A 21,893-nucleotide genomic window follows, 5' to 3' on the forward strand; every position below is an offset into this window, starting at 1 on the left:
TAATGGTTATTAAACAGGGGAGGGGAGGAAGTTGTGAATTATGAATAAAACATTAAAAAAAAATGCACAAAATACAACAGAGTAGCCATGTTTAGATGCCATGTTGTATTTGAATATTTTTGTGCCAATAAATTGCACCAAAATGTAGAAACGTGGGCTGCGTTCTTGTTTATTCCTAAGTACCTCTTAGGAAGAGGCAGGCAGGCCGAGCTGTAGCAGATCGCAGGCAGGGCCGCATGGGGTGCCTGGGGGTCCGCAGGCAGCACGGCCCGCCACGCCGCAAGGGGGCGCGAGATGGAAGGCTTGGCACTGTCTAGCCACCCGAACGCGCTGCCCCTTTTCCGCTCTCGGCCCTGACGGGCGGGAAGCTCTCGCGAGAGCTTCTGGGCGTCGCGTGGCTGAGGGGACAAGATGGCGGCCGCCGTCGGCGAGGGAAAAGGCTGCGCGGCGGCGGGGAGCCCAGAGGCCCGAGGGGGCAGAGGGGGTTCGGGGGGGCTGCCCGCGGAGCAGGAAAGAGAAGGGAACCCCGCCGCTGCGCCGGTGCTGCCCGGCTTCGACGACGTCGACGCCTTCGTCAAGGTGCGGGGCGGGGCGGGGGCGAGGCGGGAGGGACGCTGTGCACTACGGCTCCCGCCGACCCGCGCGCGGTTCGGGCCGTGGCGCTCCTAGAGCCGTGCGCCGCGGGGCATGCTGGGAGCTGCAGTCCTGCCCCGGGAGGGCTGTCTGAGGGGGTGGGCGGGAAGCCCTGCAGTTTCTTGTCGTTAAAATAAAGCCGATATCCGCGTTTCTGCCGATTTAATGATGTCTTTCGGGACGTAAATCGTAGAACGAGAACTAGGCGTGTTGTTGTTACTCTTTTTTCTGTTTGGAGGGTCCTGCTAGGTGGTATAAATGAAGCGACCGCGAACTTAATCGTGTTAAAAAGCATCCAAACAGAACAAGGCGTAGTGACTGCTAGGTGTAACCGCGCTGTGCAGACGGGCAGGGAAGAAGCATTTCAGCAGGGCGGCGGGCAGTGCAGTAACACGGTGCTCTCGCACAGCACGCCCTCGGCACCATGGTGGCCACCACGAAGGCATCCAGCGGGCTCCCGCAGCCTGGCGATGAGTACGACTTCTACCGCAGCTTCCCTGGGTTCCGGGCGTACTGCGAGGCGCAGGGCCAGCGGCTCCTGCACTGGTAAGAAGCCGTCGCGGCTCCGGCATCTTCTGATCCCAAACAGAGGGTGGCACCTTTCTTGGAATCTCCAGGCTGGTTGGAGATTAAAGGATGTTTTGGGTCACGTGCCTAATTTTAGCTAAGTTTCGAACGGTTCACGTTTTAAATGATGGGTTTACACAATGCCTTTAATGGTGGTGGTGGTAAAGAAGTGCGGAGCAAGCAGGGACTGATGTGAAATGCATAAGGCTTTGGGGGAGACCTGGGAACGGCCTTTCAGTATCTAAAGGAGCATATAAGAAAGAAGAGAACATAACCTATAGCAGCATCAGTTGTGATAGAACAAGAGGAAAGGGTTTCGGACTAAAAGAGGGGAGGTTTAGCCTGGCTATAATGGTAAGGATAGTGAGTCACAGGCTGCCCCGAGTGGTGCTGTGCCCCATCATCTGTGGAGACACTTGAGGTCAGGATGGATGTGTCTCTGAACACTGATAGAGCTGTAGATGTCCTTGTTCATTGCAAGGAAGTTGGACCAGATGGCCTTTAAAGGTCCCTTCCAAACAATTCTGTGATCTAGAAAGTTGTTTGATAAAGAAATTAGTACTATTAGTACTAAATAACAGTACTGTAAAGGTGTGTCTTATGTTTACTGCTTGCACGTAATTATAGGTATTACATTTGATCTGCTTTCAAACTTCTAAGATGTAGAAAGTCGAGAAGAAGTGCATGATTTGGTGCTCAGTGTGCCTGTTGAAATCAATAGTAACTGTGCGGTTCTCTTGCAAGCATGAGCAGGGTGATGCAGTACCACGGCTGCCGCAGCCACATGAGAGATCACAGCAAAGTCACAGAGCTGGAAGATAAGTTTGATATGCTGGTTGACTCCAATGACGTCATTCTTGAAAGAGTGGTGAGCAAATCATTCCTCAGCATTATTTGTATAAAGTATTTGGGTACCACAAGTTTTTTTTAATTAAAATAGGTTTAATATTAGTGCTTTTACAATTGTGTTGTGTACAGCAGGTGTTTGGTTTTCACCTTTTTTTTTCCCCTGGAATTTAGGGTATTTTACTGGATGAAGCAGCAGGAGTGAACAAAAACCAGCAGCCTGTCCTTCCTGCTGGGCTGCAGATGCCACAGACGATCGTCTCCAGCTGGAACCGCAAGGTGAGGCTGCTGCACTCAGGTTGCTGTTCCAGCTTCTTTTTCCCAGTACAGTGCTCCAGTTTTCCAGTGGACCTTAGTAGTTAAATGTACCCTTGGTCCTTTTCATGTGTTCTCACTGTTTTCTCACAGTGTTGGGTCAGTGGATAAAAGAGGCTCTGGATGTCTGTTAAGTCACGTTGGTTTGTCTTCCTTTTAATAGGCAGGAGAATACCACAAAAGAACTAAGTCTGAAACCTTCCGACTGCTTCACGCCAAGAACATCACTCGCCCACAGCTTAAGTTTAAAGAAAAGATTGACAATTCCAACACTCCCTTTGTACCTAAACTTTTTATCAAGCCAAATGCTTTGAAACCATTGCCTGAAGGTAAGTTTTTTTGTTGTTGATGGGTAATCTGTTGAGAGTACCTGTCCTGACAATTCAGAAGAGGAAATGTTGACTGTAAAAACAAGTAGGAGCAGAAGATGTTGACTATTTGGTTGAGATTACTCTGTGACTCCATTGTTTGTGTACGTGCAGTGTAAGATTTGGTCAGCAAACAACAACATCTTGTTGGTGTACAATAATTAACCTGTTCCCAACAGATGCTCTGCTGCTTCCCTGTGCCACCATTGAATTTCCATAATGAGAGTCCCCCTGACAGAAGGAGTTTTGTTGATTGGTCTGTAAGTCTGGTTGACTTTACAGATGCCTTCTTCTAATTAGTCAGAAAAGGAGGGACAGGATTAGGCCTGGCTTTATCAAAGCTGCCAGTGAAACATCTCATCTCAGCAAGGTGTCACATTTCTGCTGCTGATCCACCTCAACTCTGCACTGATGTGGGTGTAATTTAGAATGTGGGAATGAGTGAAAGTGTTTGCTGAAGGTTTTTCAGTCTCTTTCCAAGCTCTCAAGCAGAGCCACCTTGCATGTTTCTTACAGCATCCTGTTCACACCCAATCACTGGGTTTTCTCTGGAGCTGCAGACACAAATCTAGCGGGCAGCAAAAGCTGTAGGTCTGAATTAACAAGTTTTTGATACTCTGTGACTGCGAAAGGATGCTGTGGTGGGTGGAGGGGAGAGGTTAGTAGGCTGAGAGCATATTATGTGTGGGACCTGGTCCAGTTGTTCCATATTGGTTGTTCAGCCCTCACAAAAAGCGGACGGGAACGAAAGGAACGCCCCGAAGACTTGGATGTCCCAGCTGCTTTGGCAGACTTCATACACCAGCAGAGGACGCAGCAAACTGAGCAAGACATGTAAGAAATTAAACCAGCAGCGAGGTGCTTGGAGTGCACTGCTGAGCGTGCACTTGTGTGATGGCATCTGTGTGTAGCAGCTCTGCATGTGTTTGTGTCTGCACACTGCGTTGTGTGTGATCTGCTTCAGTCATCGGAGTTATCTTAAACCTAATCCTTAGCAAGAGACAAAATTATTACTCAGTAGGGAAACTTGTTAGCTCTCAGAAGTCTCTGTCTGCTAGCTTTGTGACTGAAATGTCGTCCGTGCCTGTTTTCCTACTTTCCATAGGTTTGCTCATCCTTACCAGTATGAACTGGAGCACTTTTCTCCACCAGATGGAGTTCTTAAGAAACCAGAACCCCAGGTTGGTGCCCATATTAATTTGTGAGCAGATGCAGTAGGTTTACAGCCTTGACAAATTTCAGAATTGAGAGGGGGAGGTGTGGAGCAGGGATGGACAGAGAACTTACTGTTCCTAATAATTTACTCTGCCAGATGTACAGGCCCATGAAGGAAACACCTTGTCATTTTATCACTACGCTGGATGAGCTGGTTGAACTGAACGAGAAGCTTATGAACTGTAAAGAGTTTGCTCTGGACTTAGAGGTAACCAGTTTGTGTTTTCTATTTAAAAGCTGTATGCATGCTCTTAGCACCTAGGAAACTGCTCTGTTCTTCCAGGCTATTCTGTAGCTTTTTCTTTATCCCACTTTTAGTGCCTTCTTAGATGTGTTTAGTTCATGGCCATGACATGTCACATTGTCTAGAGGCCTGAAACAAACAGTGGCAGTGTTCTGAGTTTTTCAGTGGTAGTGATGGCTGCATGTTTCATACTGAATTTGTTTTGATTTTGCCCATGCTGGGTGCTGCGTTACTGAGTGCAAGGGTGAAGCTTGCTCTGATTATCTTGGCTTTGGGAAGTTTTCTGTTCATTTTTGTTCCTTCATTTGGAGTGCATTTGTTTTGTACTATTATCTGCAATCGATCCTAATTAATATTTCTTGTTGTTTTTCAGCACCATTCCTACAGGAGCTTCCTGGGCTTGACGTGTCTGATGCAGATTTCCACTCGAACAGAAGACTTCATTATTGATACGCTGGAGCTGCGCAGTGACATGAGCATCCTCAATGAGACCTTCACAGACCCAGCAATTGTGAAGGTCAGCTGCCACGATCACCAGAATTCCTTGGTGTTTTTTGTTTGATTGTTTGATTTTGGTGGTTCTTGTTCTTTTTGGTAGTCCTGCACACTTAATGGTGAAAGTCAGAGCAAACAAGAAGTCTGATCCCAGACACGTGAATATGAACCCCCACAGCACTGACAGTAGAAATGTTCTTCATGTTATCCTCAATTTCTGTTGCTTTACAAGGTCCTGCACGGTGCTGATTCAGATGTGGAGTGGCTGCAAAAAGACTTTGGCCTGTACTTGGTGAACATGTTTGATACTCACCAAGCTGCTCGTCTTCTCAATCTTGGCAAGCACTCTTTGGACCACTTGCTGAAGCTGTATTGCAGTGTGGATGCTGACAAGCAGTACCAACTGGCTGACTGGAGGATACGGTAAGAATTCACCCCTTAGATGGGCCGAGCTGCAAGGTGGCACTTAGCCTTGTTTCTGTTGTTAGACTAGGAGCTTGTTTCTGCTTGCAAGCCCCATAGTTGTACATTGCTCTCAAAGCGAACAGGCACAGCGTTTACCTTTCAGTGGTTTAAGTTTTTGTAAGTGTTACATCTTTCTGCGTTTCTTCAGAGATTGAGTTATTTGGGGAAGGTCTGGGAATATTGTTTAATGAAAAGCTCATGTGTAAGAAACATGAGGGAAGCTCATTTCCTGGGGGCGGTGCTGAGCCACTGCAGTGTTGTGCAGAATGGCAGTGTTTGGCTTCTAAGTCCCCACAAAACTGTTTGGTTACCCATGGTAGATAGAGCAGTGTGCTGTGAGAGCACTCAGCCTGGCTGTAGGGATCAACTCTGCACACTACAGAGAGCCCAGATTTAGTTTGTAGGCTCTGAAGAATGAAAAGGGTCTTGACAAATGCCATAGCAGGCACTTCTGCTGTCTGGCTCAACAGCACAGCAGTCATGTTGTCCATCTGAACAAGGTGTCATCTGAATAAGATGAGTGCACAGTTTGTTACTGCTGTTGTCCAACAAATCCCTCAGGAAGGAAACAGAAGGATTTACTGTTAGTGTGTTTGAGATGCAGTTTGCCCCAGTGTGTGCTGCAAAGGGAAAACGACTGGTGGGGGGCAGCTGAAATGTGTTAGTGACATTTTGGCTCTTTTTTCAGCCCTTTGCCAGAGGAAATGATGCAGTATGCCCGTGATGACACTCACTACTTGCTCTACATTTACGATAAGATGAGGGAGGCACTGTGGGAGAGAGGCAACGAGCAGCCTGCTCAGCTGAGGATTGTTTGGCAGCGCAGCAGAGACATCTGCCTGAAGGTAAAGCTTCATCTCATTGCATTACCTGGATCAGAGTACAGGCTTACCAGGATATAAAGTCCTTTACCCGTTTCTTCATCTGTTGCATAGACATTTTGTTTGTTTTCCCTACTTGCGTGTGTGAAATCGACTGTATGAATCCATACTGTGCTGTGTGCAGCCTTTTGCTTCGCCAGGCAAAGTGCCTGCATTCACATTCCCTCTTGCTATTGTTTGAATGCTGGCACACCTTGGCCATATCGAATGTGCCTTTCCCCAGGGAAATGTTCTATTTCCAGTTCTACTGGACATTGCTGACAGTTCAAAGCCTTGGTGGAGTTGCCTTGAGACAATTATATTGTGTCTGTGGAAAGTGCTGACTCCAAGAGGCTTGACACCTGAGTTTATTCAATCCCCTTGCGTCTGTTGAGGTTGTGCCCCGTTGAAGCAATTCGATCGAGTAAGCACCAATCTGATGGCTGATCACAAGTCTTTCTTTTTTTCCTCTCCAGAAATACATCAAGCCCCTCTTTTCAGATGAGTCCTACCTTGAGCTCTACAGGAGGCAGAAGAAACACCTCAACACACAGCAGCTGACAGCATTTAGGTTGCTGTTTTCGTGGAGAGACAAGACAGCGCGTCAGGAAGATGAGAGTATAGGGTAGGAGGGCATTTGTTACAGAAGCTGTCTTCAACGAGTGTTGATTGTGCTCCCAGCCCTGGGGGGGAGCCTCTGTTATCTGTAGAAATTAATGTGCTGCTTGGGGCTGCTTTTTGCATGTGGAACAGAAGTATCATGATGTTTGAAGTAAATTCTTATGTGTATCTAAATCACTCCTGCTTAATTTCTTCTTGATTGACTTATGTCTTCACACAGTGTAATCTGGGGCAGACTTGTGCACTTGGAAGATACTTTTGTGAGTTTTTCACATTCTGTTATGTTCACGCTGCCTCTTTGTGTTGTAGATACGTGTTACCAAACCACATGTTATTGAAGATAGCAGAGGAGCTGCCCAAGTAAGTTTTGTTCATCCTTGAGGAGTCTCATTTGACTTTGGTATCTTGCAAAGTGTTTCCTAGTGCATAATTTCGTTTGTAGTTAGTTCCTTCCAGCTGTCAGGACTGCTTTTCTATATAGCTCTTCAGTTTGTTGAAGAAATAAACTGCAGTTTTCCCCCAGAAGCTCCAAATTTCTTCTCAGACATACATCTCTATGGTTTTATTGCACTAATACATTCCTTTGCATTGCTATGTATCACACATCTGCCCCTGCGATTCCTACAGTATTACAGAGCAAGGGAGGGTAGAATTCCCCTGTAACATCTGGGCTTTTTTGTTCCCAGTGGGAGCTGAGTGAGGACAGATCTCTTTCAAAACTCAGTTTATCCAACTTGTTCCTGTTCTCCAACACTTGGCACACTCATCATCTAATGTTCCGTACCTGAGAATGATAAAAATGCACCTTTAAGTGCAAGTCCATTGTTGGACACAGCTTCAGGAGATGATCAGCAATAAAGGAAAAAAAGGAACAAAGAGTACAGACAGAGCACAGTGAAAGGAGTCAGTCGAGAGCTGTGTGGTTTCTCCTTACCTGCAGAGCAGAAATTCTCATCACTGAGGATATACTCTGACAATTAATCTGACTTGTCTCGTGCTGTCACAGTCAGGCCTGTGGCTGTGTCCACTTGCACATCCTTTGAATGCAGATGCTTAACATAAGCCATAAATACAGCACACTGATTTTTTCTCATCTCTCTTTAGAGAGCCCCAGGGTATCATTGCTTGCTGCAATCCAGTCCCACCTCTGGTTCGCCAGCAGATTAATGAGTTGCATCTTCTCGTTCAGCAGGCCCGAGAGATGCCTCTTCTCAAGGTAGGAGCAGCTCGTGTCACACAGCAGTCATCACTTGCTTTCCATAGGGCAGGGACTGCAGCCACATGGAGACCTGTGAGGGTGAGGTGCATGTTGGCAGTACTGAGCAGGCTGTGGTTGCCCCTGCAGCAGCCTATCTTGATATCACGCTTTACACTGAGCTGTGAGGAGCAGCTGCACCTCGTGGAATCTGTAGGCCATGTAAATGGACTCCTAAATCTTACTCGGCTGTGGTGAAGAAAAAACAACTCTAGATTTGAGAAATTCAGTAGGTGTGGTCCATTTTTAGCATGTGGGTATTAGTACAGCCTTCTCCCTTTGGTGAAACAAGGCTGTTTGTGAGCATGACCATTGGCTTTCTGTATCCATATGCAAACACTGCAGGAAAATAAGAAAGAACGTAGTTTTATTAACCCAGAAGCTTGTATTACATGTATTGAAAGCATGAGAAGAGAAGCCAGTCCAGAAGAAGTAGGGCAGGTGCAGTTAACTGACTTTCTTTCTCTCCCATTCTAGTCGGAGATTGCTTTGACAGTCAAGAAAAGGACATCTCTCTCCAACCCTGAGGTAATGTTTGCATAATAGTTGTCTCCTTGCATCTTAAGCTTTAAGCATGGGAAAAAAAACAACCTAGCAACGTTCTAGCTTCCAGTAAATTGTTTATCCTAGTCCATTTTATAGATCTTTCCTCTTTATGTTGATGTTAAATTTCTGTGCTGGACTCCAAGCATTACCAGCTGCAAATTGGCATTTTACAAATCAGCACAGAAGGTTTCATCAGCAGACACCGTAGATGGTAGGCATTTGCACGTGTGTCAGTCTGTAATGGTGGGTCCTTGGGAAGGGAAGTCTCAGATGAGCTGCTGAGGCTGACTCATCCTCCTGCTTAAAAGTACAGCATCTCCATTAAGCACTGGGTTGTTGCTTTTGATGCCGGGTGCGTTGTGCTCTGACAGGTGAGTTAGAAACAGTCTCTGAATGTCACCCTTCTCTTCGAGTTTTCTTAATGCATCTCTGCAATAGGTGAAAACATGTGGATTCCTAGAGTAGTGTACTGATGGTGTTTGCCATTTGAACCTTTCTGCAGAGGCTGGAGAATGCCTTCTTTGGACCACACGACAGTTCCCGGATTCCTATGGATGATTTTCAGAATAATTCTGCTTTAGGTAATTTGGATTTATGAGTTGTGATAGATGTGACACTATGTGGCAGTAGAATATACATGCATCTAATAAAATGCATCTTCTTTCCAATTTTCATGTAGAATCTTCATCTGCACCAGTCTTGGAACGTGATTCTCTCTTTTCGGACAGTGAGAGGACAATGAATATTCAGGGTGTTCAGCCAGAGTCAGCGTGCCTTGTTGCTACTGCCACTGTCAGCATATTCAGTGTAAGCACTCCGTGGTGGTGCCAGCATTCAAGTGTTAGGAAATAAACTTAATGTGGTGTAAATGTGTGGTAGCAGTGAAAGAAGTAGTAGGGTGTGCATGGAAGTGCTGCTGGTGTCCTGTCAGACGTATGGCATAACAAGACAATGAGGCTGGGAGGCCAGCAAATAAATTCTTTCTAGAGGGTTGCTGCCAGCGCTGGAGTTTCAGACAATGACAGATAAAGTGCATGGGATGGCAGTGGCCAGGAGTAGGAATGATTCATGTTAATGTGTCTTCCCTTTATTTTTTTTTAGGAATGTGATAAAGATGAAGGAAGTGAGAAGGTTTTAACAGCTGCACAGAAAAAAGCTCAGCGTATAATGGAGTCCTTTGAAAATCCATTCAGAATGGTAAAATTCAAAGTGGGGTAAAACCCAATATGTATTTGTAGTGATGCTGACAAACCACCCCGTGCAAAGGGTGCCCTGCTCTGCTTTCCCAGGCTGCATGACAGACCTTGATGCAGTAACAGCTCTGCTGGAGTTGAGAGATTGTCCTTGCAGAGCAGACGTGTGGATGTGCTCTCAAAGCATCCTGAGTTGTGTCTGTAGTAAGCAGACCCCTTGTACTGCTTTCTGTTTGTTTATCAAGCTTGAGGTTTCTTTAATTTGCATCACATTTTCATCTCTGTGGCTGAAATTAGTGAGTTGATTTTATTCTTCTAATGAACAAGAACAATAGAAAAGTTTGTAACAGATATGGAGCAGCAGGTTACTGGGACACAGCATACAAACAACTCTTTTCTGCTGTGTGGTTGGAGGTTTTGTTTTGTGTGTCTGGTTTGGTTTAATTGTTTATTCTTTAACACTGTTGTTGGCTGTGGTAACTGATTTTTCCAAAGGATGATCTTCCTGTAGGAATGTTTCTTACACATGAATTTGATCTGGGACGTGGCAATGAGCTGACAGCACCAGTAGCACACGCTGTGCTTAAAGACAAATGCTTTTTTCCCTTTCTGCAGTATTTGCCTTCAGAACAGAATCCTGCCTACGTCTCACAGTCTGCAAAGTTTGACCCATCATCAAAAATTTACGAAGTAAGACTGAAGTTAAAATTTCCTGCCAACTACTAGAAAAGAAACAAATACTTAGATTCTTTTCCTTTGGGAGCCTTAGTGATATATGTTTGGGTTTTTTTTCTCCTTAGAAAAAGAATATAAACTTTAAGAAACATCATGTGTTCCTAAGTCAGTATCTGATTGTTTGAATAGCATTTATACCCTTCAAAGAGCCAGAGATTGGAGACATTCCACTTTGTAGTCTGGGTCTGTCAAAGCTACAAACTACTGCTGAAGTCTGCATCTGCCTTTGTTCTCATTGGGCTTGTTTGTAGCTCAGAACTTTTAAAGGCCATAGTTCTACTTTACTTGGTGCAGCAGATCTTAATCTCTTTTACGATCCAATTTGATCTTTTGTGCTCTTAATGAAGACCAGCATGTAATAGCAAGTTTATAAACTCCCTGCTGCCATAAAACTTCAAAGAAAACGATTCCAGGTAATTTTTTTTCCTTTGCAGATCAGCAATCGATGGAAGTTGATGAGTAAGACACAAGTACAGAAGGAATCCAGGGATGAAGCGAAAAAGAAAGCAGCTCAGCAGTCAGGTACAGCCCTTTTCCTCCTCAGTGTGTTGGCTAATGTGCTTTTCCCAGTGACTTTCTAACCTCGTGGCTAATTTAGTCCTGCTTCCTACAGTAATGTCTGTTTGTCTCTAGCTGCTCGTGACCAAGCACAGAAGGAGTACAAAGAGGCAACAGAAAACATTGTGTCTGTTCGTCAGCAAGCTATGGTATGTCCCTGAGTTTAACTCTTCCAGCCTTTGCCTTTTTTGACCTTTTTAACATCAATTCAGAATAAGACCCTGTGCCCCCATTACTCTGAACCAATGCCCAAGCTGAAAGCAGCTGATCTCAAGCGACCTGAATGACAGACAGCCTTGATAGCAGTCTGTCCGTGCTTCTCCCTTATGTGCAGCAAAAGCCCCTGGCAGCTGTGCTCTGCAAATCTTCACATCCTTCCTTGTCTTCAGAAAGGAATGTGTTGCTCTCCTGCAGCTCAACTGTTCCTTGCTTGCTTGTGGGGTGACAGCAGATCTCAGCCTCAAATGTCCCATGAAATGACAGCTTGGCTTTTCATCCAAAAAGTCCCTGCACTGAGGGGTGGAAGGAAGGGAAGGGACGTGGTTCAGTCCCAAAGAAAAACGCAGTGCTTTCCCCCCCTGCTGTTACTGCCACACACAGCCCCTGCTGTCACAGGCCCAGCTCCACCAACAGCTCATCAGCATGCTGCTGCTCGTGCCTGCACAGAGATGTTTCATTCTCCTGAACTTGTTCCCATTCTGTGGGTCGCTTTCACAGCAGGAGCAAGCTAATAGGAAGAGGGAGAGGGTCATGAGTGAAACGGCACCAGAACTGCCAAAACCAGAGAAGAAACGGCCAAAAGCCTCCCAGCAACCAGAGGAGCTGGAAGCACCGAAGCAGTTTACCCCCTTTGATTACAGCAAGTTCAACTTCAAAGTGTTTGCGGGTAAGATCTGCATCTCGGCTGGAGTGCTGCAGGCTGTGGAAAACCTTGCCAGCTGAGGCCTGAGAAGGCTCTGAATCTGGGTGCCAAGGCAGTACAAATGGTTAAAATGCACTCACACTGCAGTGAGGAAACATTAAAAGAAATTTACCTAGGGAAGGGGTAGTGTAGCATCCTTTTTCTGACTTGGAAACAAAACTTGGAAACAGGTGAGGGGATTGTGGATTCATGGTTTGCTTCTCTTCTCAGCAGTGAAAGTCATTTGTTTAATTGGGCCCAAGAAAGTAGGAGTTAAAGGAGACGTAGCTTCTCATAATGTGTCTATTCAGAAGCTTCTTATGCCCTGCAGTGGCTCTTCTGTTTTTTTTTAGCTTGGGAGACTGCAGTGAAACCTCTTCATCAGAGAAACATGAGGAAGAGTACTGTTCTTTCTAGCAATCTTCAGTGACAACTTCTCTCCTCTTTCCCATAGGAAGCAGCAAATCGAAGCAGTCAGCACAGTTTGATCCCGCCAGACAAGTTCACACAGGCAAGGTACAGACATGTCGTGAAAGAAGTAACAGAACTCTTGGTGATCGTGTGTACCCAGCTGGGGAATTGCTGGGAGAGGTTGTTTTTATTGTTGGAAAAGCAGACTCTTCCAGGATCTGCAAAATATTCCCTTGCAGCACTTGGTGCTGACACGCAGCTTCCAGTCACAAACTCGTGCCTTGCGTCACGGCCTCGTCTTGCTCAGGAAGAGCTTTCCTGGGGCTTTCATGCTCTCCCATTGTTTCTCACCTGGTTGTACTTGGTTCAAGCTGCACCACCTGCACAGCAGGCACACTGCTTCAGCTACGTCAAATTGCAGTTCTAAATTCAAGGCACCCTCCAGAATCTCCAAGTCACTCCAGTTGTGGCCTCGGCACATCCAGGTGTTGCCTGCATTCTCCACTCAAGGAAGAAATTTTTTCCTGATTTAATTTATTGCTAATTAACTTAAACTTCTCATCACTGACTGGGAGAATGAAGGGAACTGTGACCAGCACAGGAGAGTTTGTGTCTGTGTGCTGAACAGCTCGCTCTGGCAGAGCTGGCTTGTTAAGTGCAGTGCTCACGTATGGAGCATTTGAGACATGACATCAGTGGCCATTCAAGCATGAAGTAATAGATGCTCATTTGTGAATTCATTGGGTGCCCAGGCACCAATTAATTTCCAAAGCTCATTTCTTGCTTTTCAGCCTCTTTCCTGTACATGCTGCCTTCTTGTGTGTTCAGCTGAAGGGCAAATGGTTCCAGGAAGCCTCTTAGGTACTCATTTAAAATCATATATCAGGAGCAGAACAGGTTTATGCCTGATGGTTTGTAAATAGTTTCCAGCACGATTTGCTGTGTCACTGGAAACTTTTCTCAAAAGAAAAAAAGCCAGCAAAACAATTTAACAGTGAATGTAGGAGAGCAAGGTTTTAGACCTTCAGGACTTCTGTCTAGGTGGGCGCATGGGACATTGGTGGCAAGACCAGCAGAACAGCATGTATTCAAGTGGGTTCAGTGCACATGCATGTACAGAAGTGGTAAAACAAAGCCCAGAGTGTAAGCAGTGCTCCTTGAGGTAGGAGGCTCCGTCAGGATGTGCGCCACGTGGAACAGCCTGCATTTGTCTGCTCCTCACTGTGCTGTTTTTTCTCTTCCACGCAGAAATTTGCTGGAGCCAACAAACTTCAACAACCGGCTGGAAACCGAAGCATGTCCTACCTGGCAGGGAAAGCTGATAGGTGCGTTGTTGTCAGCTTGCTCTCATCGTGGGGCAGTGTTTGCACTCCTGTGCCACGGGCTGAGCACAGCTATTGTGCTCCGCTGCTGGGGGAGCTTAAGCACGTTTAATGGGAAGCAGTTGCATAACATCTACTCATGTTCATTTGGCAGCTTGACGTCAGTTTACAGGGGGGGAAAAAAAAAAAAAAAAAGAAAAAGCTTAGTCAGGATTAATGCAAATGAAAGACAATTCTGGGTGGAAAGTTTGAAACGTTGAAGTAGAAGTTTGTGTTAATAGATGTGGGAGTCGCTTTCTTTGGCCACGAAGATGGGCAGAGGTGGGGAGAACATTTGTTTGGAGGGAAGACAAATAACAGTACTGCCAAATATGGATATTCTTGTTCTGAATATACTTAATGTTCAGCTTCCTGGGCTCGATTCTTGTGAATTCTTTGGTCATAAAAGAGCAGTGCCATGCAAGGGCTGCACTGGAAGCAGAAAGGTTCTGCATCGTGACTCTTTCTCAATAGAATCATTGTAAGCTATTGTAGATTGTCAGTCTTGGGTGAATTTAGAGCAAGATTTAAAGTCTTTCTTTAACTCTCTTTTGCAGGGGTTCCAAGCACCACTGGCCAAAGAGATAGTCCTTGTTCTGGGAGCTGTGGGAGCTGCTGAAGGAAACAATAGACAGAAGTAACCATGGAAAGGCAAATGCTGGTCAATGAGCAGTTTTCGTACAGAAATGTTTTTAAGCCCATTAAAACCTTTTCTTTTTTTCCAAAAGGGAAAACATCTTAATTGCTTTGGCTTTTATTGTATTCACACTGTTCTTTGTAATTATAATGTTGCCTTGTTTCTAATTTTGAAAGTTTGTCCTCAAATGCAGTCAGATTAAGCTTAAGTGGATATGGAGGAACATTTTGGCATCACTGAAGTCAGCACAAAAGTAATTGAGAGGCTCAATAGATGTGATTTAAGCTCCAGCAGTCCAGAGGAAGAACTAAGGCCAGACTGACCTTAGCCCTTGCTTACACATTGAACTGCACAGCTCACCTTTTACAAGACAAGGTAATGTGAAAAATGAGAATGTTCCTGGCAGCGTTAGAATTATTAAGTAAAGGTTGTGAGGGGTAGGTGTGTAAGGGTTGAGGTGCCTTTTAGGTCAGACAGAGTAGGTAGTTGCTTTTTCTCCGTAATGACACAGAGTGAAAGCAATGCTTTAATGTAGAAAATAAAGCCAGGGAGGTTCTGCGATGCAGCCAGATGTCAGCACAGCTATCCTCATGTGTCATGGTTGTAAAGATTCACAGCCAGTTACCTGGATGCCTTTGTACAAAGAGAATCAGCCTGCGATTTGATTCAGGGGTGGCTGAGCTCATTCTGAGCACAGCTGAAAGCTGGGAGCACTCCTGTGATTGAGGTAAACAACTTCAGCATCCTGGGGTTGTATAAACCCATAGTTGTGCAGCATTGTTGCTGGATCTCTGGTCACTGAGCAGTGCAACTTGCTCCCACAGTCCTTGACTTTGCTCTGGTGTTTATTTCTGCCTAAAGAGATCCCCTGCCCTGCTCACCTGTTTGGGCAGTGACAGCATTTCTTCTTGGAGGTGAGGTGCAAGGACTGGGTGAGGAATGGTAAATCTTCCTTTTGCATTCCCAAAGCCCAGGGTTGCACTTTGAAGAATAACTGAGGAGGTCTGGTGGATTTTTGTTTCTTTTCAGTCTTTCCCTGTGTCTCTGCGGTACACTGGAAGGTTTTTTCCCCATGTGTTGTCCTCTGCTCACAAAGCCTGGCTGCAGGTGGGATTACATTTGAAGAGAGGCACGTGAATAGCAGCTGAAGAAGCTGATTTAGCTGCTTTAGGAAGGGCTGCCCAACTCCCTTCTGCGCAGCTCTACTACTTCTGACTGACAACTGAACAAACTGAATTGAGTAAATCTTAATGAAAGACCAGTTGGCTGCAGAGGTGTTACAGCTGATGCAGTTTAAGGCTCCCAGCTGGCCCGATGGTCAGTGATGGTGATGTGTCCTGCTTCCCCCCATGAGGGGGTTTTGCTGTGGGTACGACGGGCTGTGCTGGGGCTGCTTCTGTAAGCCGGGCCGCTTCTGCGGCTGCTGTGCGCCCTACCACGTTCTGTAGCGTCGCCGCGTGCTGCAGGAAGGGATTGGGATTGCCTTCGCCTTCTCAGCACGCAGCCCCTATCTCTCCAAACCAGCCGTTTCCCGGGAGGCGGTGACTCGCTCAGCGCTCCCAGGACGCTTTAATTACTATGTAACAAGAAACTCTGGGCTCCGTTACAGGCACCGGCGTGGATCGGCGTGCGGAACCGCTCTCCGCCCCCGGCTGCGCCTCATCCCCGCAGGCAGCACCTCGGCCCCGCTCCCAGCTACGCCGGCACCCCGCGGTCCCTCCGCCTACGGGGGGCTCGGAGGCGCGGCAGCTCCGGGCGCGCCGCCGCACGTGGCCCCTCGCCGCCGGCCGCACTACCCTGCTGGCGCTGACGTCACGCCGCTCCGAGCCAATGGGCGTGCTGCGGCGGGCGGGCGGCCAATGGGAGCGCGGCGGCGCGCGCGCTTGCGGCGGAGGCGGGGCGGGGCGCGGCGGCGCGTGGGCCCCTGCGCTCCTGCGCTCCTGTGCTCGGCTCCCGCGCCGGCGGGGTCAGGCGGTGCGCGGGGCAGGGCCGGGCCGGGCCGGGCCGGGCCGGGGGCACGGAGAGCGGCGCGGATAGCAGCACGGGGAGCGGCACGGGAGGCGCCGGGCCCGGCGGGGCGGCGTGGGGCGGCGGGGCCGGACCGGGATGGAGCGCGGCGCGGCGGCGCTGATTCGCGAGGGCTGGTTCCGCGAGACGTGCCGGCTGTGGCCGGGCCAGGCCATGTCGCTGCAGGTGGAGGAGCTCCTGCACCACCAGCGCTCCCGCTACCAGGAGATCCTCGTCTTCCGCAGGTGCGGCGCGGGGCGGCGGCCGAGGGCGGTGGGGGCCCCGCGGCGCCGGGGAGCGGGGGGAGCGCGGCCGAGGGCCGGTTCCGACCCCGCTTCCCCGCTCTGCCCAGCACCACCTACGGCAACGTCCTCGTCCTGGACGGGGTGATCCAATGCACGGAGCGGGACGAGTTCTCGTACCAGGAGATGATCGCCAACCTGCCGCTCTGCAGCCATCCCGACCCCCGCAAGGTAAGCCGGCCCCGCGCCCTCGCCGCCTCCCCGGGGCCCGTCGGTCCCCGCACTCCCGCGCCTCCCCGCACGCCTCGCCGCGGTGTCCCGCAGCCCTCCGGCCCGCGTACACCTCCTTCCCTCCTCTCCCGCCCCAGGTGCTCATCATCGGCGGCGGCGACGGCGGAGTGCTGCGCGAGGTGGTGAAGCACCCCACCGTGGAGTCCGTGGTGCAGTGCGAGATCGATGAGGTGCGCGGGGCACACGGCAGCGCTGCCCTGCAGCATCCCCCGGCCGCGCTTCACCTGCTGCCCCGTGACAGCCCTGAGCGCTGACGCCACTCCTCGCCTTGCGACGTGGCAGCTGGCCGCTGCCTCCTGCGCCTTCCCGTGCACGCATGTGGCTGAGGCCCTTCCAGGCCGGCGCCGGCTCTCCCGGTTCCTGAAGGAGCTGCTTTCCCCATCCCCTGATGTGTAACAGCACATCCTCTTGCCGGAGGAATATGGGCTCTTTGTTAAGCAGGCTCCTTGCACTGGTAGCAGGAAATAAGCGAGGGGATTTGTTTCCATGACAAATGGGCTGCTTCTCCTCGGTCAGTTTGCTCTGATGTTTTACTTTGAGAAGACAGCATAACTTTCTCATAAAGCGAGGCTGCGCTGTAAATGGAAAATGCTGCTGTGGGAGCCCCCATACCTGTCTGCCAAACCACGTAGGCAACACGTGCTTGGTTCTGAACAACCGTGGCCTGACAGCAGAGCAGTTCTCATCTCTGCCGTTTGCGAGAAGCTGGGGATGCCCACTGCTAGTGCTTGGGCTCAGGCTGTCTCACACAGTGCGTGGCTTGTAGCAATTTCACACAAACTATACTTCATGTTGAGACTGAATGTAGTGACTCTAGAGCAGAGACGGGGGTGTTTCTCACATTGCATCTATAAACCTGCTGCTGTGGTCTTGTCTAAAAAGGAAAAAAAAAATCCTAAATTGATATCACCTCTGCAAGTGATGTCCTCAGGGAAAAGGAGCACAGCAGCAGACAGCAGTCCGCAGTCAGATTCTCTTAGCTCCTCAGGGAGCTTTTGAAGCTGTAAGTTCCTCTTGTTGAGTTTGGCACGGACACAGAGTGTCAGTGAACTCTGAGGCCATAGGAAAGGGCTGAGTGTAGTTCGTTGGCTGAGGATGCTGACAGCTCTTGAGGATCCAGCTAGAGAGCAGTTTGTGCTGAAGGCATGGAAGGAAATGACTCATAGCGCTGCAGCTGCACAGTGGCCTGGAAAGCAGCTCCTCGTAGCCCCCTCTGACCCACTTGTGCTCTCTGTGTTGCAGGATGTGATCCAGGTATCTAAGAAATATCTCCCTGGGATGGCAGTGGGGTATTCCAGTGCTAAACTGACCCTGCACGTCGGAGATGGTTTTGAGTTCATGAAACAGAATCAGGAAGCCTTTGATGTGATTATCACGGACTCATCTGACCCCATGGGTAAGAATCCCGTCCGTAAAAGGGCACTGCTTTCCACACTTCTGCTTTTCTCTCTGGCTGCCTTCTTGGAAGGCATTACTTGGAAGTAATGCTGGTCTGCCCAGTTTCTTTTTTGAGTGGAAACTCTGTCACTGACATGGTTGTTTTGATAGAGAAAGGGAAGGATGAAGACCAGAAAATTGTATTAATGAGGCTTTGAGGCAGCTGTCACATTTCTCTCCTCAAAATTCAATTGCAGCCACTAGTGCTTCTGGCAGGGAGTTGATCCTTGAGTCCAGTGATCCCATGGGAAATACAGCACCAGGCTGGCAAAGGGAGCTTTGCACGTGAGCCCTCTAACAAAGCAATGGCTCACGTGCTGTTGGTGGATCTGCAGCCTAAAGACAGAGAGCTGCATTTCTGAAGGTGAGATCTGGGGCACAGAAGGGAAAATGTGGTTATGGTGCCTGAGTTTCCGTTAATCTTGCTCGAGTCAACACAGAGACATCTGTAAAAGGCAGATTGTAGCAGAAGTTTGATTTGAAGAAAACTGGGGCAAGAAGCAGCTGCCAGGACTCTCTGGTAAAGATCCTGGGACTGCTCTTGAGGAAAGCTGAAATCCTGGTGGTTTTGTTGTGCTAGGTGTAGGCTGAACCCCAGGGTCAGAGCTCTGCTTTCAGATCATCTCCAGCACTTGTCCTCACTGAAAAGCTGCTTGAACTGACTCATGGCCAGTGCAGACTGCGTGCAGCCTGAGCGTTCCGAAAACTACGAGTCTACTTTCTGAGCCTCTCTCTAGATGTACCTTTTTTCTTACAGGTCCTGCAGAAAGCTTATTCAAAGAATCCTACTACCAGCTGATGAAGACAGCACTGCGCGAAGATGGGATTCTCTGCTGCCAAGGTGAGGATGCTCTCTAGGTAGAGGTTGATGTCAAATCATTGCCTGCTGAGCGTGAGTCCCAAAGGGAGACATGATGCAGGGGGAAAAATTGATTTCAGCTGTGATGTAGGACATTAAATCAATCTTAGCTCCCAGGTATGGCAGTGGTTTTGATCTGTTTACGTCAACTCATTAAGAGCTGGTCTGCACATAGTGTAAAACTGGCGTAGTGGTCTTATCTCACCTCTGAAACTACATGAGCTGTCTGGAATGGAGCAGGTTTGGACTTGGAGCTGCTGTTAACTTGGCACAGGCCTGTGCAGAGAAAAGGGGCAGCTCTCACTTTGCATCCTGTCTTGCTCTCTCCCTGTAGGTGAGTGCCAGTGGCTGCACCTGGATCTCATTAAGGAGATGCGTCAGTTCTGCAAGTCTCTGTTCCCTGTTGTGGAATACGCCTATTGCACCATCCCTACGTACCCCAGCGGGCAGATTGGCTTCATGCTCTGCAGCAAGAACCCAGTGAGTTTCAGGCACCTGAAGTGCCCCTTTTCGCTCCCTGAGAACACTGCAGAGCTTGCCTCAGCTTGGGGGCTTCTGGGCTTCTTGTGGTCCCAGGTCTGTCAGCTCAGGGCAGCAGAGGTGCAGTGCAGCTTGTTCAGCAAAGTGCACAGTTGGCCTGTAACGTAAGCAGTTGCTTTAGGAAAAATATTATAATTTTGTCTCCTGTACAACTAGCTCATAAAGGTGAAAGATGCTTCTGATCAGAGGTCTGCTCTTTTCCTAACTTGATGCATTGCTGTTAACCCACAGTGTATTTGTTGCACTGTTGGGGGGGGGTTGGAAATCAGGCAGCACTTCTGCTGCTGTATTTAGTTTAACTGGGACAGTGGCAGCTTGCACTGTGCCTGACTTAACACAGATGCTGATTCTGCTCTGAAGAGCAAAGGCTCTTGATTCTGGGATGTTTGGGCACAGTCTGACAGCTTCATCTGGCACGTGGCTCACATTCAGTCTGACCTCATAGGCAGACATCTGTGAACAAGGGCTAGTCACACAAGGTACGGCGTGTAAACTCCAGCCCTTGGGGCTGGAGCTGCGCAGAACCTTTGACATCATACTAGAACAGAAAATCATCTGTTTTCCTTTTGGAGTCCTTTTGGTTCTCTGCCACGAATCGGGCTGCCCGTTGTGCAGCACTGTGCTTGTTTCCTAAATGCTACAGCACTATCTGGCTTCTCTGTTGCAGAACACAAATTTCCGAGAGCCTGTGCAGCAACTCTCACAGCAACAAGTAGAGGAGAGGAGTCTGAAATACTACAACTCTGATATTCACCGGGCAGCTTTCATCCTGCCAGAGTTTGCACGGAAGGTAAGTAGGGCTGTGCTGCTTTCCTCCATCAGAATGAGGTACGACTTTGCTTTGACAGGGCTGGGAATATACAGAGTTGAGGATTTGCTGCAGCCCTGAAGGCTTCTCTGGGCAAGTTGGAGCAGGGTGGCATTTTGTATGACATGGCAGAGGGTGAGTCAGTCTGGTAAGACTGGAGTTCAGTTTGGAACTGTTATTTGGGTTGATGTCCCAAGTTTTGATGGCAGATCACTCGTACTTAGCCTACCATAAATGAGTCCAAGAGCCTGCAGAACTAGTGTTTTCCACTGGAAAGCTCCAAAAGTCTTGGATAAAAAAAAAAATGGTTGTGGTTTTTAGTGCAAACCAGAGGATATAGAAAGGATGGTGTGTAGTTCTGTCTGCCTTCTTGAAGTCCTTCATCTCTAACTGCAGGTTCTAGCGGAGCGCATCCTCAGAGCGCCCTAGGGAGAAGGGCAGGTGTTGTGGGTGTGTTTCAGAGCCATCTGTCTGCTCAGGACTGCTACATTTATCCATCCTGACGTTTTTTTTCTTGGCTGTCGCCAGGCCCTGAGTGATGTGTGAGACCCAGAAGCTACTTCCTCCTTTCAAGTTGGACCCTGAGATCATCAGTGATGTGGGGACCTTCCTAGCAGACTACAGATGTGCTCTCCACTGTGTGGGATCGTTTAACCCCTTGCCAGCCAACATTCCCTTTGATGTGTCATAACCCAGATAAGACTATTGAAAAGGTCCAGTGACTTATTGCGTGAGGTCAAAACTGTTGTTTGCAGTACTGGAAATGTAAGATGTCTTCTTCCTTCCTCTCCTCCCTTTACCCATTCTAAATTTGCCTCCACCCAACTGACAACGATATATTTATAACTGACGTGTATTTCTGTCTGGTGATCTTCTGAAACTTGGGAAGAGTCCAGGAGGTTCACTGACTCGGCCTTAAGCACAGAGAGCGAGAGCTTTGTGCACAGAGTTAGCTTGCTCTCTCCTAATAGAAGCTCCCTGCTGCTGAGACATTTTGACTGGTAACGGGTCTGAGCCTTCACATCCCACCGCCCTGCTGTGATGCCTGTGCTGTTCTGCAGCACAGCTGGAGAAATCACAGTGCAAACTGTTGCCATTCACAATAAGTCTCCCTCCAACCCTGATGGAGTAGCAGTATTAAACGCCAGCATGCCAGGCTGGCAGCAAAGTCTTGTGGCTTTTATTTTAATTTTTTTTTCAATTGGTTGGAAACAGAAATGCTGAGGTACTGACAGGCTGACTCCTGTTCTTACCCTTGCCATCAAAATGGTTCCAAAGAATGTTTATCAATCAGGTGATAGGCGCTTTATATATAAAAATATAAATATAAATATATATATAAAAAAAAAATCAAACCTTAGATCCATTGCCTGCTGTTCAGTACTGATGCTGGGGAGGCAGTTGTGCTGATAAATCTCATCTCAGTCTTGCTGAGGTGCCTCAGGCCTGGGTATTTGCTAGTCGTTAGGAGGCATCATTACTT

General features: G+C 48.2%; 2 protein-coding genes across 2 annotated transcripts; both read left to right on the forward strand.

The window, feature by feature from the left end:
- Positions 1 to 411: 411 nt before the first annotated feature.
- On the forward strand, positions 412 to 14,177 carry EXOSC10 (exosome component 10; the record flags this gene model as incomplete). The annotated part of the gene is made up of 25 exons (XM_079545626.1): positions 412 to 579; positions 1,043 to 1,179; positions 1,945 to 2,068; positions 2,221 to 2,325; positions 2,525 to 2,690; positions 3,452 to 3,563; positions 3,835 to 3,910; positions 4,042 to 4,152; positions 4,562 to 4,705; positions 4,916 to 5,106; positions 5,837 to 5,993; positions 6,485 to 6,633; positions 6,939 to 6,989; positions 7,734 to 7,845; positions 8,362 to 8,412; positions 8,933 to 9,011; positions 9,110 to 9,237; positions 9,532 to 9,627; positions 10,239 to 10,313; positions 10,793 to 10,880; positions 10,992 to 11,065; positions 11,634 to 11,802; positions 12,272 to 12,333; positions 13,477 to 13,553; positions 14,147 to 14,177. 25 exons carry the CDS (start codon positions 412 to 414, stop codon positions 14,175 to 14,177), a joined length of 2,733 nt encoding a protein of 910 aa, XP_079401752.1.
- A 2,155-nt stretch (positions 14,178 to 16,332) lies between these two features.
- On the forward strand, positions 16,333 to 20,491 carry SRM (spermidine synthase; the record flags this gene model as incomplete). The annotated part of the gene is made up of 7 exons (XM_079545553.1): positions 16,333 to 16,478; positions 16,586 to 16,706; positions 16,844 to 16,936; positions 18,009 to 18,162; positions 18,961 to 19,044; positions 19,397 to 19,542; positions 20,270 to 20,491. 7 exons carry the CDS (start codon positions 16,333 to 16,335, stop codon positions 20,489 to 20,491), a joined length of 966 nt encoding a protein of 321 aa, XP_079401679.1.
- Between the last annotated feature and the right edge of the window lie 1,402 nt (positions 20,492 to 21,893).

This window comes from Tetrao urogallus, assembly GCF_951394365.1.
Source record: "Tetrao urogallus genome assembly, chromosome: 21".
In the NCBI taxonomy this organism is placed as follows: Eukaryota; Metazoa; Chordata; class Aves; order Galliformes; family Phasianidae; genus Tetrao; species Tetrao urogallus.